Source organism: Loxodonta africana, chromosome 16, assembly GCF_030014295.1.
Source record: "Loxodonta africana isolate mLoxAfr1 chromosome 16, mLoxAfr1.hap2, whole genome shotgun sequence".
Lineage (NCBI taxonomy): Eukaryota > Metazoa > Chordata > Mammalia > Proboscidea > Elephantidae > Loxodonta > Loxodonta africana.
This window is the reverse complement of record NC_087357.1, coordinates 21,691,498-21,711,564: the sequence shown is the minus strand read 5'-3', so window position 1 is coordinate 21,711,564 and position 20,067 is coordinate 21,691,498. Positions and strand designations below refer to the sequence as shown.

At 44.8% G+C, this 20,067-nt stretch overlaps 1 protein-coding gene across 40 annotated transcripts in view; it reads left to right on the top strand.

The window, feature by feature from the left end:
• The window catches only part of TCF7L2 (transcription factor 7 like 2), a 238,739-nt gene extending 218,915 nt beyond the window's left edge, over positions 1–19,824 (top strand). For 26 of the 40 annotated variants that reach the window (XM_064269290.1, XM_064269287.1, XM_064269285.1 and 23 more), the window contains one exon: positions 666–19,824. In XM_064269290.1, coding sequence (XP_064125360.1) covers positions 666–1,089 — 424 coding nt within the window. In that variant the 3' untranslated portion in view covers positions 1,090–19,824. The remainder of the gene's footprint in view (positions 1–665) is intronic. The other 14 variants (XM_064269314.1, XM_064269313.1, XM_064269312.1 and 11 more) reach the window with 2 other exon arrangements.
• The last annotated feature ends 243 nt before the right edge of the window (positions 19,825–20,067 follow it).

The following is a 20,067-nucleotide window of genomic DNA, read 5'->3' as shown; positions in this document are numbered from 1 at the left end:
CCGAAAGCTCTCTGAGCGCCGGCAGCCTCGAGGTGGTGGAGGTGGTGGTGGTGGTGGTGATGATGGTGGTGGTGTGTTAAAACCCTTAAGCCTCTTGCTAGTGCTGCCTTCAGCTATGTGGGCTCAACAGTCAACATTCTGAGTGTTTTGTATTGATATGAGGCATCTGGGGACAGAGCTTTGTCTTTCTTTTCTAAACACACACGCAGGGGTTGGGGGTAGTAGTGGTCGGAAGGGGAGTGGAGGGAAGTATGGTGGGAAGGTGAGGGAAGGGTGACATTTTTAAGCCAAAAGAGAAATCACGTAGCTTTTCACTTAATCACAATTTGGACAAAACCAATCCTTGGCAAGTAGGTGCCATCGTCCATAGGTGGTGTCCTTTCATCTGCCCACTTATGTTTGGGGGGTGGCTCTGTGGGTATTGGGGAGGGGAGGTAGGAAGTTCTAGACTCTGAAATATTTGGCTTGCCAGAGCAGGTGTAGGTGTGGGCAGCAGTTGAGTGAGCGAGCACCCTGGTGTGACTTTAATGTTCTCTGGCCATCGGGTGTGCCATTTCCGTGGGGCCTCTGCTAGCTGATGTCCACTCAGCTCTGAGCATTAGATAACTCTCTCTTTTGGCGTCTTTGCCCTTTATTCACAGATAACTCTCTCCCCCTGTTTCTAGGAGAAAAAAAAAGTGCGTTCGCTACATACAAGGTGAAGGCAGCTGCCTCAGCCCACCCTCTTCAGATGGAAGCTTACTAGACTCGCCTCCTCCCTCTCCCAACCTGCTAGGCTCCCCTCCCCACGATGCCAAGTCACAGACTGAGCAGACCCAGCCTCTCTCGCTCTCCCTGAAGCCCGACCCCCTGGCCCACCTGTCCATGATGCCTCCGCCACCCGCCCTCCTCCTCGCCGAGGCCGCCCACGGCAAGGCCCCTGCCCTCTGTCCCAACGGGGCCCTGGACCTGCCGCCCGCCTCTTTGCAGCCACCCATCGCACCCTCCTCATCTCTTGCACAGCCGTCGACATCTTCCTTACATTCCCACACTGCGCTGGCCGGGACCCAACCCCAGCCGCTGTCCCTCGTCACCAAGTCTTTAGAATAGCTTTAGCTTCGTGCACCCTGGTTGGCTGGTTTCGTGTTTTGTTTGCCTTTTCTTTATTTCCTCCCCCTTCTGAAAGATTCTGTTTTGTACCCTTTAATTTTGTGCCACGTGGCTACATTAGTTGATGTTTCTCGAGTTCATTGGTCAATATTTGACCCATTCTTATTTCAATTTCTCCTTTTAAATATGTAGATGAGAGAAGAACCTCATGATTCTACCAAAATTTTTATCAACAGCTGTTTAAAGTCTTTGTAGCGTTAAAAAAATATATATATATATACATAACTGTTATGTAGTTCGGATAGCTTAGTTTTAAAAGACTGATTAAAAAAGAAAAAGAAAAGAAGCAATTTTGAAGCAGCCCTCCAGAAGGAGTTGGTTCTGTATTATTTGTATTAAATACGAGCTTGCGAACCAATCATTTTACACCTGGTTTTTAAACCACAAGGGCACGAGGAATGCAATGCCCTTACCTTTTTTTTTTTTCTGTGTGAAACAACTTTTATTGTGATGTTACTTGTTATTGTTTAAATGTACAGAAACAAAGGGTTAAAATGTGTTAATATTACCTTGTTCCATGGTGGTGTTCTTTTGGGGGGAGGGGGATGCTACTCAACAATTAATGGAATCACAACGCCGTCGGACCAGTAGTATTTATTGCTTTAGATTGCTTGTCGTACCTGTACGTTGTCCCTTTTTAAATATGTTTTCTTTTTTCTTGACACTGTATAAAGTTTTTTTCCCCCTTAGCATAAGCATCTTATATATAACGACTCATTTGTACAAGTTTTTAAGTTTATATATAAAATGTGTATATATTTTTTTTTGTTTCTTCCCTTTATTTTTGACTTTTTTTTTTTTCGCTGTATGAAACCCATATGCCGCCAAATGGACATTAATAGCTGCATTAAAGGATCAGTAGCATTAACAAAAGTTGCTTTAAAAGCCATTACGTAAAATAAGACTTGAAAATCAGTGAGGGAATTTTAGCGATGCTGTCTGAGAAACAGCGGGGACCATCCTGGGTTCCCCTTTGAACTCACAGTCGAACGCCCTGCGCCATTAGGACATGGACTGACCGTGTGCAAAAGTTGATGTGCCAAAATTCTCAGTGACTTTAGCTTTCTCCCTCTTTTCGATGCTGTAATTTTTGTTCATCATGTTTTTGCTGTGATGTTACATAGGTAGTTTTGTATGTAGTTTTAATGTCACCTATAACAAGATGTGCTTGGTAGCCGATTGTCCAGAAAGCATTTTAAATGAAGAGGTATAAACCCTTAAGGGCCAAAATTCTGTATATTAGATTACTCTTAAAGGAAAAACCAGCTGCCGCTTCTATGTACACATATTACATACAAGTAGGTAGCGAACTTTAAAAATAATAATAAAAAAAAAAACCTAGGCATGTTGATGTTGCAAAATGCTGTATAAAGCTGAAACCTGTTCATTCAGTGCCATTGTAGTTGACATGAAGCGATTGTAAAACTGTCTCCAATTTTTCTCTGGTTTATTAAGATGCTAACTATAACATTTTTTGTGAATACTTTGAATGTTTCCTAACAGTTGTGACGTTACTGTTCCGTTTTATGCTCTTATCCAATTTCATTTTGAGTGGTTTGGAAGCCATTTTTGTAATGAATAAATGTTCACGCTGTACAGTATCTGTAGCATGCTGTCTGGATTAATAAAAGCAACTTAGTATGTGCAGATACAGGCTGGTCACTTGTTTCTGTGGTTTGGATTTTCTCTCTGGGCCAACTGGATTAACTTCATCAAGAGAAAGATATTTCTGAGCTAGAAATGGACCCCATGGTTAGTGCACGGGTAGTGGGTGGTGACTTAGAAACCAAAAAGTGGTCTTGAACTCTTGGGAGGGGTTGAGGCGCTCCCCGCCCCATCCCATCCTTTATGCCCATTTGCCATACCTCTTACACCTGGTTTGTACAATGTGCCATTTGCAGTGAAGATGACTGACATAAAGGGAAGCCTTGGCGTGTGTCTTTCCCCGTATTATTCAATTTATGTCATCACCAATAGTTTATTTCTGAAGGCAGAGCACAGTTTTTGTTGTTGGCTGCCGTGGAGACAGCCCCTGACTCATGGTGACCCCAGCACAATGGAGTGAAATGCTGCTCGGTCCTGTGCCCTCCCCATAATCGGTCAGATCAGACTGTTGGGATCCATAGGGCTTTCAATTGCCGATTTTTGGAGGTGGATCACCAGGCCTTTCCTCCCTAGTCCGTCTTGGTCTGGAAGCACCACTGAAACCTGTTCATCATCATAGCAACGGCAAGTCTCCACTGGTGGATAGCTGGTGGCTGTGCCTGAGGTGCACTGGCCAGGAACGGAACCTAGGTCTCACATGGAAGGCGAGAATTCTATACTGAACCACCATTGCCCTCTTAGAGCACAGTTACAGAGCATAAAATTCATTCTGATCTAGCCTACTCATCCCTCTCACAGTGTCAAGCAGAGAGAATTTAATTCTTAATGAGACTTAAGGAACTCCATCGTCACCATTTAAGGATCATTGATGTGAAAGTGCCCTCACTTCCAAGAGTTGCATGCAGAGACAGATGCAAGTGGGTCAAATGGAAACCCCTTCTCTAGCAGTGAGCAATTGTGCAAGAAGTCTTTTAGGAAATTGCAACAAGGGTGATTCACTCAGAGGTTTGTGTAGAGGGGTCTTGTAGTCTGGGGCCCAAGTTCTTTGGCTTTGCCCTCAGTTCAACTCCTTCCCTAGTGAGGGGTAGTGAACATCTTCCTGACGTTCCCATTTGAATTCATTTATCATGCTGGTACATCATGGGTATATACATTGTTCCACTTACCTAGGATGTCTGTACCTCAGCCTTCAGACCCATTGCAGGCCTTTCAAAGGACTTGATTTTAATGAACACTGACACTGTTCATGTCCACAGTGTCATTTTTCAGTCTTGGCCAAGGACCTCAGAAACTGGGCTTTGCCCAAGCTAGTTTTTGTTCTACAAAATCTAGGCATTTTGCTTTTGCTTTTGCTTTGCTTTGCTTTGTAATCCAGGCATGTTGAGAGGAGGACTATCTCTAGTTGTCCTTCACTAGTTGATTTTGCACACTGGGCCCAGAGCGACCTCAGAAAACCCACGTTAAATAAGAACAATATCTGTTATTGGTGGCGGTGGGCCAAGCCATTATGTGCATTTGCTCATTTAATCCTAACACTACCACCTGATGTAGATATTATTCTCCCCCACTGCCTTCTGCTTTATTTTATTTATTTTTTAATGGATTTAGAAACTCAGAGTTTAAGTGTCTTTTCCAAGGCCACACAGCTAGTTAGTAGTTGCAAGACCCGGGCTTTAAATTCAATCTGACTCCAAGTCCACGCTCTTCACACTTAAGTTATATTGCCTTGCGTTATGTAAAATGGCCCTTCCTTTGCCGAACAGAAGCGAAGGGACGATCCTTTCGAAGGACTTTGGAACCCACCCCCTCACCCACCACCCAGGCCCTGCACACTCACTCATTCACACAGCCACTTTATCTCTGGCTGTTCTGAAGAGCTAGTTACCTGGAAGCATTTTTGCTCTTCCGCTTTCAAAGATGCAGCTTCACTCTGCCAGGAAGATGCTGTTCTACTCCTAGGTCCCCACTCCCCGTTTCCTGCCTGGGCCATTCCCCCTCATCCTTCGGGTCTCACGGAGACATCACTCTCCTGACCCTTCAAGGGTCAGTTTTTCCCTTCAATGCTCTCTTTCAACACCGTCTGCCCTCCCCTTTAGCCCATGTGTAACTACCAACATGTCAATGGATGTTGCTTACCCAGAGACCACTCTCAACTAGAGCTTGGGGCTTTTACAAGTTCCGTTTTGTGAGTACACTTGATGGGAGCTGTGAGCAAACTCATTCACTCATTTGTTCATTCACCAGATGTTTATTGAGCACACTATGCAGCAGGCATCTAGGCCTGGGTGAAGCCAGCTTGGTCTCCCTTGTTCCCCCGAGCTCAATCCTGCACCATCTTCCGGGATGGAGTCTTGAAGTGAGGGGAAACACCAACATTCGTGAGGTCCGGACAAGCTGCTCATCTGGAAAGGGGCTTTACTCAAGGATGACACAAGGGAAGCTGAAGCTTAAAGACGTCAAGAGTCAGATCGCCCAGCTCAGGTGGTAGCCTGCAGCCTGCACAGCCAGCGAGAACTGAAAAAGTCATCATCACTTAGCGATGGGACCCCTTAGGGCAGAGTCATGATGCTTGGGGAGGCTTGGACTAGACTTGTTTTCTCACATTGTGTGCAGTCTACTTCCCCCAATTGCACACGACCTTGGGGCCAGTCTGGGAACCAAAATGGGTTTTAAAAACAGGCACTGAATTTTGGATATACAAACCTGGGATTCCACGTAATTGAACTAACGTTGAGCGTAGAAGCTTGCTTTGTTTCGTTTCCCTTTTCTTTTTCTCTTTTTAATTTATTATTAAAGTAATTTGTGTATAAAAGTTGTTTTCTGGGTATTCTGCACTTTGATAGTCTGTGGCTTCTAATCTTTTTCTTATAATTTTAAGAAATTTTCTATATCATTTAAACCCCAGTACTGTTAACCAATGGAGCCCCTTCATGGTGTAAACTACCAGCCAACTAGCATTAGACTACTAGCTGAAAGGTTGGTAACTTGAACCCACCCAGAGGCACCTTCGGAAAAAAGGCCTCGTGATCTACTTACAAAAAGTCACAACCTTGAAAACCCAGTGCAGTAGTTGCACTCTGCATGCACAGGGTCGCCATGAGTCCGAACTGACCGGACAACAAATGTTACCGACAAGATGCAGGCAGGTCTAAGACATTATTAGGGCCCTGGTGGTGTAGTGGTTAAGAGCTCACCCACTAACCAAAATGTCAGCAGTTCAAATCCACCACTCTGGAAACTCTATGGGGCAGTTCTACTCTGCCCTGTAGGGTCGCTATGAGTTGGAATTGACTCGACGGCAACGAGTTTGGTTTGGTTTTTAAGACATTTTGTTCTTCCAGTCAGTAAATATAAAGATCCCAGCATTGCATGTAGACAAGACTGCTCTGGGAGACCTTGCTCTTTGATGAACGGAAGCGAGAATGAGAATTCATATGTGGACTGTATAGAGGTAGAGATGCCACCATTTCCCAGGCACAGGACTAGAGCCTTCTTCCCTGCCATAGAGAACACCTAGTAAGGCAGCAGACTGCCTCACAATAACAGCTATTGTTTTGCAATTCTTATATTTCAGATTAACATATTTCAACTTAAATAAGGTCTCTTGTATTAATCAGAGTAGTTTAGACTACACTGCAATCATAAATAAACCCTAAATGGCTTAACAGTAAAGATTTACATCTTGGTCATCTCAGAGATATCTTCCAACCCCATGGATGCAGGAAAGAGAGCGTAAGAACATCACCTGGATGTTTGAAGGACCTGTATGTGACATTCTGCCCGTGTTTCATTGTGGAACTCACAGTTTCAAGGCCAATCTAACTGCAAAGGAGGCTGGGAAGTGTTGAGAAGCACACAGATACGAATGAGCACTAATAATCTACCCACAACTTTCTTAAACCCAAGCCAAACCCATTGTTGTTGAGTCGATTCCGACTCATACCAACCATATAGGACAGAGTAGAACTGCCCTATAGAGTTTCCAGGGCTGTAATCTTTACAGAAGCAGACGGCCACATCTTTGTCCAGCTAATTGGATGCAATCTGCCAAGCTTTCAGTTAGCAGCCTAGTGCTTAAGCATTGTGCCGCTAGGGCGCCTTACAACTTCGCTAGTGTCTGTACTTTATCAGAGCACCCCTTTATTACCTTCATAGCACTTCTTCATTTGTATTACACACACATACTTGAAATTATTTATTTATTTATTTTCCTGTTCATTGGCTCCTCTATGCTCTGAAGCAGGGGCTGGTTGACAATAGCCTGGAGGCCAAATTAGGCCCATGGCCTGTTTTTGTAGGGCTATGAGCTAGGGGCAATTTTACAAAGAGTTATTTAAAATAAAAAATGGCAACAGAGACTGTATGTGACTTGTAATGCCTAAAATATTTACTGTCTAGCTTTTTACATAAGGAGTTCGCCAGCTCCTGGTGTGGAAGGTAAGCTTCTGGAGGGCAGAGATGATGTTTCTTGTTTCTCACTTGATCCACAGAATATAGGACAAAGTCTAATATCTCGTTGTTGTTGTTGTTAGGTGCCGTTGAGTCGATTCAGACTCATAGCAACCCTATAGGACAGAGTAGAACTGCCCCATAGGGTTTCCAGGAGCTGCTGGTGGGTTTGAACTCCCGGTCTGTTGGCTAGCAGCATAACTCTTAATCACCAATATCTCACAGATGTTCAACAAATATTTATTAATGAGTAAAATAAATAAGTTTTTTAAAAGATGTCTCTCGAGCAAATGTTTTTAATTTTAATCAAGTCCAATTTGTGAGTTTTGATGGTTAAAAAAAAACTTTTGCCATTAGTCAATTCTGACTCACAGCAACCCTGTAGGACAGAGTAGACCTGCCCCCATAGGATTGCCAAGCCTGAGTCTTTGTGGAAGCAGGCTGCCACATCTTGCTCCTGCAGAACGGTTGGTTGGTAGGTTCCAACCACTGACCTTTTGGTTAGCAGCCAAGCTTTTAACCACTGAGTTACCAGGGTTCCTTATTTTATGCTTTGTGCATTTAAATCCCATTTGAGAATTCTTTTCCTACTCCATATTTATGCAAATATTCTCTCCTCCTTTTTTCTAAAAGCTTTATTTGGCATTTTGACATTTAGATCTAGGATCCATCTGGAGTTGATTTTTGTGTATGATATGACTTAGGGGGTCAAAGTTCACCTTTTGTTTATATGGATATCCAGTTGACCCCGCATAATTTGAGTCAGTATGGTTGTGGATGTTTCTTGACACTGTTCTGTTCCATTGAGATATTTTTCCATCTTGGGGCCAATACCACACTGTTTTAATTACTGTACCTTTGTAATTTTTTTTTTTTTAAGTCTTGCTACCTTCAGTTGTGTTCTTCTCCATCAAGATTATCATAGCTTTCTCAGCCCTTTGCATCGCCACATAAATTTTAGAATCAGCTTGTCAGTTTCCATACACAAATGCACAACCTGCTGGACTTTTTATTGTGATTGTGATTAATCTCTTATTCAATTTGGGGGCAATTGACACCTTAACAATATTGAGTATTCCAATCCATGGACATGTATATTCCTCCATTTATTGATGTATTCCATAATTTCAACAATCTTTTGTAGTTTTATGTGTAGAAGTTTTATATATCTTTCATTAAATTTATTCCCAAGTATTTGATTTTTTTATATTATCATAAGTGGTAAATTTTAATTTTTGTTTTTTAATTGTTTTTGTATGTACAAATACAATATACAAATACTTGATTTTTGTATATTGACCTTGTATCCCAAAACCTTGTTAAATTCACTTACTATTCTAACAGATTCCGTACCACACAGGGACTCTTCTAACCTTTATACTCTTTATTTATTTATTTTGCTTTTTTGCACTGGCAAGAGCTTCCAATAGAGTGTTGAATAGAAGTGGTGATACTGGACTTCCTTGTCTTTTTTCTGAACTTGGGGAAATGAGTGCACTATTTCACCACTAAGTATGGGGTAAGCTGTAAGTTTATGTAGATGCCTATTACCAAATTAAGTCAATTCCTTTCGAGTCATATTCTGTTGAGAATGTTTATCACAATCTCAGTTAAAGGCAAGCCACAACTTAGGTGATAGTGTTTGCGATATATGTATATCCAGAAGTATAAAGAATTTTTCAAAACCAAGAGAAAAGGATAGCTTAACCAATTTCAAGTGAGCTCCCCTCCCAAAAAAGAAGACTATATATTAAAAATAAATAAACAAGTCACAAAAAAAGGATATGCTAGTGGCATGTTTAGCTTCAGTAGATGATCATAGGAGCTTCATTCATAATGGCCCAAAACTACACACACCTGTCTATCAACAGTAGACTAGACAGATAAATAAATTGTAGTTCCCATGCAACGCCTTCAGATTCCTCTGGATTTTTCTCTTAGATTATAAAGGCTCCTCTCCACTCAAACGCTAAAGGTGATGTTGGACGGGTAGAGGAAACAAAGGCCTTTAGGCTGTGCGTGTTGTCTGGAGCAAGTAATAAACACCATGGCTATGACTGCCATGTGGCTTACAGAGGGCGGGAGAACTATGGCTGAAAGTCATGAAACAGCTTTTGAAAAGTTTTTTAATACCCCCTTTTCACTTAATTTAAGGATCTCTGGTGGCGCAGTGGTTAAGTGGTTGGCTGCTAATCAAAAGGTCAGTGGTTCGAACCCATCAGCTGCTCCTCGGGAGAAAGATGTGGCAGTCTGCCTCCCTAAAGATTACAGCCTTGGCAATCCTATAGGGCTGTTTTACTCCGTCCTACAGGGTCACTATGAGGTAGAATCAATTTAATCTTGTCTGGATTCTAAAGGTGGTGGTGGTTGCTACTTAAAAACAAAGGTAAGTATTGCCAACCCCAGCCACCCATTCCTATTTAATGGTACCCAGTATGGAAGGAAAAACTGGAAAATGTGAATGGAGTGGGGATTCTGGAATGGCCTCTAAGAATAGATAATGATAATGAAATAGATTAAGTTTCTTTTAACTGTTCCAGATAACACCCTGCTAGAAATCACCCTGGTATCTATGACCAAGGTTTGGGCAAGGGGGGCAGGGTGGTAATGGGAAGCCTTGGGTAAGGTAGTGAAATTGAAGCTAGGTCTTGCTGTTGTCTGGGTGTGGAAGGGACTCACACAATTCTTGGGGCTCCTTGATTAACCCCCATACACCCTGGGGTATTAGAACTCCCAAGAGAGAGTTGTTCTGTCCTCCTGGGCAGGAATTTTAGGAGAGAAAAGTCAGCAGTTCAAACCCACCAGCTGCTCTGTAGGAGAAAGAAATGGCAGTCTGCTTCTATAAAGATTAAAAGCCCCCATTGCTGTCGAGAAAATTCTAACTCATAGCGACCCTAGGGGACAGGGTAGAATTGCCTCATTGGCTTTCTAAGGCTGTAAATCTTTATGGAAGCAGACTGTCACATCTTTCTCTTATGGAGCAGCTAGTGGGTTCAAACCGCTGACCTTTCAGTTAATAGCTGAGTGCTTAACCATGGCGCCACTAGGGCTCCTTCCATAAAGATTACAACCTTGGCAACCCTATGGGGCAGTTCTACTGTCCCATAGGGTCGCTATGAGTTGCAATCGACTTGAAGGCAACGTGTTTGGTTTGGGGGTTTTGTAAGCAAGACGTAGTCTGGCAGAGCTGGAAGGAAGGACCAGAGGAAACTGAGATCCAGAGAAAGGGCCTCAGGAGTGTTTTGCCTGAAGCTACACAGCTGGGTGCTGGCAGGGTCTAGACTACAGGCCACGATTCCTAGCAATCTAAGCCAGGGATCTTTCTAGTAACAGCCTGCTGCCTTGAATTCTCTGCTGATTTGCTTTGATGTGGGGAATTTTAGTTCTGCTGCCAGCTCCCAGACTTGTTCCCAATCTTGGGTCAGCATCCAGGTTTGGGCACTCCAGTGCAATGGCGAACATGGATAAGCGTTGAATTGTGTGTACAGCTCCTGGAATAGCAGCAGCCACCTTTTAGTGTGCCAGACACCATACTAGGCCCCCGGGCATCTGGAGTGGCAGGCATTATTTCCTTTGCTCTTCACCTAAATCCTGTGATGTGAGTCTTCCTGTTTACAGTGTCATGGGAGGGAGCTAAGTAACGACGTGTACATGATCTGTCAGCTGAAAAGTGGCTTAGTTGGGATTAAAATGAGGCTGTCACTACAGCCCAGAAGGCAAAATGGTTAAGTGCTCGGCTGCTAACCAAAAGGTTGGCAGTTTGAACCCATTCAGTGGCTCTGCAGGCGAAGAGACCTGGTGTTCTGCTCCCCTGAAGATTACAGCCTAGGAAACCCTAATGGGGCAGTTACAGTCAGTCACATTGTGTCACTATGAGTGGGAATCAACTTCACACACCTAACAACAACATAACTACAGAACAATTCTTTTTGCCACCCTATAGAGAAAGAATCTTAGGAGAAACTGAGTCCCAAAATTTCAGAGGCTTGGGAAAGCTGTCAGGATAGGCTAGACTAGGGCATTGGTCCCCTCGGGAAAAACAAGGCTGTTGTCTCGGGAAATGTATATACTGTGGCTGCCAGACCCTCGTCCTTGGGTAGAGTGGTGTGTGGGTAGGGTAGTTACTAAGCGGCCCTGCCCCATGGGCTGAGGGGGCCTGGATGCTTCTCCTCTCCTTGGTTCCAGGAGCTGGCTCATCCTGCAGCCCAGCTGTAGTGGGCACTGGGCAAGATCAAACCCCAACCCAGCGGCATAGCCCCAGATTGGCCATTCCCTGAGGCAGGCGGGCGTGGATGGATATCTGTTGTGTGGATGAATACAGTTATTCCCTGCGCTTGGTATCTGGGAACTTCTGATGGCTATTTGCTGAGGTGATTCTGGTACAAGTCTGAGGTGATTCTGGTACAACTCTCTCAGTATCTCAAGGCAGTGTTGAACATGTGAGGCGGAGGGCTCGGCCTTTGGAACGCTCCAAGGCCGTCTCTGTTTTCCTCAGGAAGGGGCTGGGCCCACAGCACCTCATCCTCTGCCCAGCCCTCCACCTTACATAATGGCACATTATACGGCATCGCAAAGCAGGTGGTATTTTTAAAGACAGCAAGTGAGCATTTTTTTGGCCTAAATTTGGGAATGAAACAGATGGATTTTTAAGACTCTGGGCTTTTCCTATGAATAGTAACCGTTGTTCTCCCCTGCTTTAAACACCGGTTTCAAGACCACCTCCAGCAACCAATCAGCACTCTGTTATTTAATTATAACAAAATTCTTAGCTCTGTCTGCTGCTGCTCGGACAAGTGGGGGGCACTGGATCAATTTCTGGAGCCAGGCAGACTTGCCAACAACAATTTTCCTTTTCCCAGAGGGCCTCGGAGGCCAGGAGCAGGTTCCAAGTTCCTCCTCTCCTGCCTGCTCAGTGTGGGCTCCCTGACAGGGCGCTTGAAAAGGGTTATAGAGAGGCAGATAAATGCTGTTCTTGTTGCAGCCTTCCCTGACAGCGCCGACCCCCACGCCAGTGATCTCATTCCTGCCTCATTATGGTTGGTGCCAGATTTTTTCCATTAACAGGTAATTGAGTAGAAACTAAAATAAGCGAAGTTTGTTTCATCCCTTGGATTTTCTTGCTTGGGTTTGAAAGAAAAACACTTTAGCATCGTTAGTGGAGGAGTGTCCTTGAAAATGTATTTATGTTTTCCAAGTGATTTGTCGCTTGGTAGGTGTAATTAGCCCGTTCCCTGGGCCTCTGCTGTCTCGTATTTATTCTTGAAGGGCCACATATTCAGAGAGAATGGGAACTGGGCTTCCCGCCCCTCGCTGCCCAATACCCTGATTTAAGGGTGGATGGTTAAACATGTTCTTGTTCATAATAGGTAAGTGATCTCTCATAACACGCACACACCTACCTGGAAAATCACCGGAAGAAGCCTGTTGATCACACACCCTCAGCATGGGACCTGCCTGCCTTCAGGCCCTGACTGAGGTGTGCCCTGCCCCCACCTCCGTTCTACTGTGCCTTGCCCCTTCTGCTATGCTCCAGGTAAGTGGTGTCCTCTTCCCACTCGCCCACCCCCACTTTGTAGCTTTCATTTTATATACCCTTTGGAAACCCTGGTGGTGTAGTGGTTAAGTGGTCAAATCTACCAGGCGCTCCTTGGAAGCCCTATGGGGCGGTTCTACTCTGTCCTATAGAGTCACTATGAGTCGAAATTGACACAGCGGGTTTGGTTTTTTTGTTGTTGTTTGTTCCCAGGTTCTAATTCCACAATTTAATTTTCCAGGAACTGATGTCGAGTGAGTCCCAGTGTCTCTAGCCCTCCTGCTCCCCACCTCCTAGGGCTCCTTCTCAGCTGGTCTGTTTCAGCTTCATGAAGATTCCTGGTCACTGCCCAGCCTCGGGCCCTCTGCTGAAGATCCGAGTGTCAGATTGTTTGTGATTTTGTGTGTGTGAGAGCGAGAGAGAAACAAAGAGCGAATAAAAGAAGAGGCAGAGAAGACAGAGAGAAAGCATATGTGTGTGTGTGTGTGGGGGAGCGTAAGATGCAGACAGAAAAGAGACAGAAAGTATGTGTGTGAGAGAGATAGAGAAGACAGTGCATGTGTGAGAGAGAGAACAGACAGTGACAAAAAGAGTATGTACATAGAAGAAGAGGCAGAGAAAGACACAGAGTGTGTGTGTGTAGGAGACCAGCCATGGTCTCTATAAGTGGAAGTTTTCATTTCACCTGGATGGCCAGAGAATCATGACCTTGCTTAGATCCTGAACCCTTTTGAGACTCTGGTAAGTGCTAATGACCATCACCCCAAAGGAAATGTATATGCTTGAATACAAACAACATGGTGAATATGTTTCCAGTAGTTTCGTGAGCCCCCAAGGCTCCCAGGATAAGAAATCACTACAGTAGGTGTGTAGGTGAAATTAAAGATGTAATTAAAGCAATTGTTTTTCACAGTGGTTCACTCTTCACACACCTGATATAAAATTTTTTCTGAAGGTAAGAAGCCCCTGGAAATTTGCTGGTCACACTCAACTCTCTGATGAGCATACTTAGCTCATACGATTGCATTAATTGGTGTTCAAGCAATAATAATAGTCATGTTGTTAGGTGCCGTGAAGTTGGTTCAGACTCATAGCGACCCTACCTGAGTACAACAGAACGAAACACTGACCAATCCTGCACCATCCTCACAATCGTTGCTGTGGTCACACCTAAAATGTTTAATAGTCAGTCATACCTAATATTTTTTACATTGCTGCTTTGTGTAGTACTCATTGGTAGGTAAGATCCATGCCTGCCCAGAGCTAGCAATCCAGCGGAGGGTGGGGATAGGCAATGAATAAATCAACAATAGAACTACCCTATAGAGTTTCCCAGTCTGTGATCTTTATGAGAGCATAACTCCAGGTCTTTTTTCCCATGGAGCAGCTGGTGGATTTGAACCACCAGCTTTTCGGTTAGCAGCCAAGTGCTTAACCATCATGCCCTGGTAGTGACTTCATTTTACAGATGAGAGCGCTGAGGCTCAAAGTGACCTCCTTGAGGCATGGGGGCAGTGGAACCGGAACTGGAGCTGGGCTGTTCAGATTCCCAGGCCTGTGTTCTTCTTCTTTTTAAAAATAGCTTTATTGAAGTATGATTTAGATACCATAAAACTCACTTGTTTCAAGGGCACAACTCAATGATTTTTAGAAAATTTACAGGATTGTGCAACCATTACCACAACCCATTTTTAGAACATTTTCATCACCCCCAAAAGATCCCCGTTGCTCATTTGCAGTGACTCATTCCCACGCCCAGCCCTAGGCTATCGCTAATCTACTTTCTCCCTTTGAAAGTTGGTCTTTTCTGGACATTTCATATACATGGAATCATACAATATATGGTCTTTTGTGTCTGGCTTCTTTTATTTAGCACTGTGTTTCTCAACCTTTCTTTTATTATCACTTACCTCTCCCCAAGGAGAAAAGTTAAATTTAAACTCTCCCTAAAGAGAGAAATTAAATACTAAGGAGTGCCATTTTGTTGAGTACGGCTGAGCTTTGGAAGGCCACAGATTATTGTAAGATTTTTTTTTTTGTCCCCCAAGACTCGGTTGTCTCAACTGATCCATTGAGAATGCATGACCTGGCATAATCTGTTAGAGGTCCATCCATGTCGTGGCCTGTGTCGGTAATGCTTTCCTTTTTATTGCTGTATATATTTCTGTAGCTTGAATGTACCGCAGTCGGTTTATCCATCCACTGGTTGATGAACATTTGGGTTGTTTCCAACGTTCAGCTATCAAAGTTCGTGCCCTCAAACACTACACTGAATCACTCAGCTCATCCGCATTTGAGGAAGAGCTGTGTCACTGGAAGGGGGCTGATCCTCGGCACCCCAGAGTAGAGGTAGTAATCATTAGGCTGTGGGTTTGTCAGCAGTTATCTGAAATAGTGTCTGCCCAATGTCTAGTAGATGGCAGCAGCCCAGTATGTGTTAGTGGCCCCCCTCAACCTACCCATGGGGAAAGGTGCCCTCTTTGAGATTTACCCCACTATCCCAGCCCCAGCTTCAACCCCTGTCTCCATGGATTATGTAATGTCTGACATTATTACTTTCTCAGACCCAACATTGTTACCTAACAGGAATTTCAAGTATTCCTCTCCTCTTGGCACTTTTCTTCTGGCCTCAGAGATTGATATACTTCCAGGGGCCGGATTGATTTCATCTGTTGCTGAGTAATGAGGCCTTGTCAGGGGTCAGTGCTGGAGTAAAAAGAGCACTGGACAGAGAGTCCAGAGACCGTGCTTCAGACCCAGCTGGGCTCAGTGGCCTGGGCCAAACTCTAGAGGCGTTTGGAATTAGTTTCTCCTTTCTGTAAAAGGCAACCTTGGCAGGTGTGCCAGCCTCACAAAATTATAAAGAGCAATGAGAAACCAACTTGGAAGTGCCTTGTAGATGATGAGGCCCTGGGGAGAAGGAAGCTTGTGACATACCCCTGTTGTTGCATGGGATCTGCTCAGTAATGCTGTCCTACTTGGGTTGTGAAGAGGGGAGGTATGTATGTCCACTGAGAGAGACCCTAGGCAGCTCCTGGTCTCAGGCCCTGGCTGCTTCCGCTTGGAATGCAGATATTGGGCTCAGTGTGTCAGCTGTTAGTTGCCTTTGAGTTGGCTCTGATGCGTGGTTCCCCATGTATAAGAGATCAAAATGTTGCCTGGTCCTGTACCACCATCTTCACAATCATTCATATGCTAAAGTCCATTGTTGCAGCCACTGTGCAGTTTGAGTGCCTTCCAAACTAGAGGCTTATCTTCTAGCACTGTATCGGACAATAGTCTATTGTGGTCCGTGGGGTTTTCACTGGCTGATTTTCAGAAGTAGATTGTCAGGGCTTTCTTCCTTGTCTGTCTTAGTCTGGAAACTTTACTGAAACCTGTCCACCATGAGTATTTGCTGGTATTTGCTATAACTTCCAGCGTGACAAATTGACAGATGGGTGGTGGCAGTATGTCAGGAGAGGAGGGAGACTCTAGAACTGGCCTGAATTCACCTCACTCTGAGGGGAGGGTATCTTAGGCTGCATTCTCTATGAGCAAAACCAGTGAAACATATATGTAAATATATAGAGAGATTTATTTATTTTAAGGAAATGCCTCACGCAATTGTGGAGGCTGGCAAGTCCCAAATCTGTGGGTTGGGCAAGCAGCTGGAGGCTTCTCCTGACTCATGTGGTTGTGGGGGCTGATGAACGCAAAATCTGCAGGTCAGGTGGCAGGGCTGCTTGCTGGCTCACGTACCAAGAACCAGTGGTCAGAGGATGAGAGTGTGATGAGACGGATACAGGATTAAGAGAGCGAGCTTTCCCAGGACATGCATATACATTGGATGTAGACCACACCTCCAAGGAAATTCCCCTTCCAACTGATTGGCTGCTCACATCAGATCACAAAATGGAAAATGATTACATAATACCTGCCAAACCACTGAGAAGCATGTCCTAGCCAAGTGACACACAGTATTAACCATCACAGAGTGTATGTAGTGTCTGACCTCCTAGGCTCAAGCGCTGAGGAGGTAACCAGTAAAGGTGTGGGAGTGACCAATTGCCATCCCCCACACACTTTAGCTTTCACCCCCTTTCTGGCAATTTTCCTGTTTTCTATTGAATAGACCTGGACACAGGGGAGCCGCCTAAGTTTGTGACCTTTGGGTCATAAAGGTTACCTTCCTGGGAGCCAACTGAGTATAGTGGTTAAAGGGTGAACTCCGGGGTCGGAAGGAGCCCTGGTGGCGTACTGGTTAAGAGCTACAGTTACTAATCAAAAGGTCAGCAGTTCAAATCCACCAGCCACTCCTTGGAAACCCTATGGGGCAGTTCTACTCTGTCCTTACAGGGTCACAATGAGTTGGAATCGACTCAGTGGCAATGGGTTCGTTTCGTTTTCTGAAGCCAGACTGCCTGGGCTTAAATCCCAGCTCTGCAGCTTCCTGGGTGAGTGGCTTTGGGCAAGTTAACGAACTTCTCTAGGCCCCTGTTTCCTTAGCTGTAAAATGGGGCTAATATGTACCTGCTTTTTGTGCGGCTCAGGTGAAATTAAAGTGCTCAGGGCTGCGTTTGACACTTAGGGCTTGTTCCATAAACATTAGCTGTTGCCTTGTGCTCTCTGGGATAATAAAGGGAAGGACCTGGACCAAGGTCAGCCTTCTGTGAGGGAGAAGACAATCACCTGCATGATGTGCTTTTGGAAGGCCACCAAACTCAAATTTGTATAATGCTCCCAAGCCTTTCCCCAGACTCTGATTCAAATGTAGGTGCCCCCTAGAAATGCTCACCTGTTCAGACTTCTCAACTGAGGCCCAGAGTGACAGAGGCCATGTGAGGGCACGGGTGGGCCCAGAGGGCAGAGAAGTCTTCAGAGCCAGGGCCTTGTCCCTTCTGGCCCCCATTCCTGTGCCCAGCATAGACTTCAGCACCAACTTTTAGCCTTGACTTACCCTGGTTAGAGGCAGATGTTGGACCAGATTGTTCATAAAAGGTCTTTGAGCTGGAACTGATTTTTTTTTTCCTAATACATTCTCTTTTGAAGAGAGAGAGAAGAAAGATGGGCAAATGAATGAATGTATGCATGTATGACTGTGGGGCCAAGGAGCTCAGAAGTACTCATGCTTCCATGCAGTTTCTCTTCGATGAAACTTGCCATTCCATCTTTTCTCCCTCTGATACCATGATGATATGTTTCAGAGGGCAAGTGACATGGCCCAGTGACCAAGGGGCTGGATCATACTACCTCCTGACAGTATACTGGTAAATGTTTAACAACTGGTTCTTCAGGGGGCAAACCCTGACTTACAGCATGTACCAAATTCCGTGGTGTAAATACTTCACATGGCCAATTTTAAGCTATCACTGTGACATTGTACATGGAGTTGGGAAGAGATGCTTGGAAGAATATCATTAAACAATATTTCCACCACATAGATACAACACATATACATAACCTCAAGACCATAGAAAATTGTAAACATAATTGGAAATGATGAGTTTTGAGTATGTATTACCTTTGTTGTTAAGGCAGTTTGGTTGGTTGTATGTTTATATAACTTAAGTTTTAAAAACTGGCTTGCAGAATTCCTGAAAATTTAGCAATTGGCTTTTATAAGTCAGCATGAGCTGGATTCAGCATACTACTGCCCTCAACCCATGGCTGTACAGGAGCCATGGAGAGCCTTGTCTCTGCAGTCTGTTCTGTTTGGAGCATACCCACATGGCAGGACCAGCCCAAGAAGGCCACCCTTTTTGCCAGTGCTTAGAATCTGGAGGATGAATAGGAAGTAACCATTCTACAAATGCATCATTTGCTGTGCACCATCTCGCCCACTGAAGTTTAGTTTGTCCTGCCTGAGTCTAGACTATTTCACAAAGAAGATTCAAAGATACTCAATTTTCAGTCTATTCAGTACTTGAGAAAATTCTAGCAACTCTCACAAAGGCAGATTCCTGTGAAAGTGAAAGACCTCAGAGGGAAAAAAAGTCCCCCAAAGAAATCAGAGTGGAGAATCCCACTTTCCCTCAGGGACACTAGAAAGAAATTTCAGGGGCCGAATCTATTCTCCTGACAGGAGAGCAGGGCGTTGTGGGTAACCCCCTTCCAGAATAAGAAGCGAGGTCAGGGCCTAGGCCCCTTGCAGGTTGGAGACCTGCCTTGCTCCTGCGTGCTGTGTTGGACCTGGTTGTAAGAGGTGGCCAGCAGGCGGCCGAGCCTTTCAGTTGCCTCTCTCCTTACCTCACCCATGACTCCCCTGAGCTTCTGCTTACTCCAGGGGAGCCCACTGGGGCATTATCCTGGAAGAAAGCCATCCCGGCTGAATGAGCAGCATCTCCTTTCTGAAGGAGCCGCTCTGCTGCCCAAAGACTGCCTGGCTCCTGGCCCTGGGCCATTGTGGAAGGACAAAGCTGACACACACAACAATCCCACGACAATCTCCTCTCAACTCTTTCTTCTTTATTATTGTTATTATTACCTTTCAAACACTCCAGCTCCTTGGGCTCGTTATCTCTGGTGAGGCCTTTGGCCAAAGTGTGTGGGGGCCACTTCTCCGTCCTTGGCACCCCCTGGCCCTTATAGGCCCAACTTCACTGCTATCTCTTTGACAAAATACATAAAACCGATACTGATCGGTTAACATACATGACATCTTTAAACTTTAATCCATTTTCCCTCTCTCGATGTGGCGGGCCAGTGTCTATGGAGGTGCCATCCATTGTTCCCTGTCAAAGCCTTCTTGAGTGGGTTTCCCACTGAGTCACTTTTGTGTGAGTCAAATCAAGATTATAGGTAGCAGAGAAGAAAAAGCCGAGAAGAGAAGGTTAGCCCCTCATTTTAGACTTTAAGAAAAATCTGCCAGCGGGTTCCAGTCAGAGTGGGTAACGCACATGAAAGACCCAGTCCAAGCTGGGTCGCCAGTGTCACCAGAGGAGTTTTTCAGGGAGAGGCATACAAAACACGCATTGTCGTGGTCGCACACAGAGACATAAATTTAGGAACATGTTCGCCCTTCGCCTGAACATAGTTAGCTCTGATAATGAGGAACAATGAGCCGGAATGAAACCTCCCGGGTTGAGTAGAGAGACTATTGACACTTGCTCATTCTCCCACAAAAGTGGTTTCTCTCTTCTGCCTCCTCTTATCTGCCTCCCAGCGCCAAATGACCTGCAGCCCCTCACAGCTGTCCTCCTGCACCTCTGCTTGGTGGAATGGTGGAAAGCTCACACATCCAACAGAGGGACAGTGGCTCTTCCAAATTTGAGAAAAATATTTTTTTGGCATCTCAAGTCCGTTTGGGGAAAGCTCAGTAGAAGATGTGACTTTCATAATGGGCAAGGTGT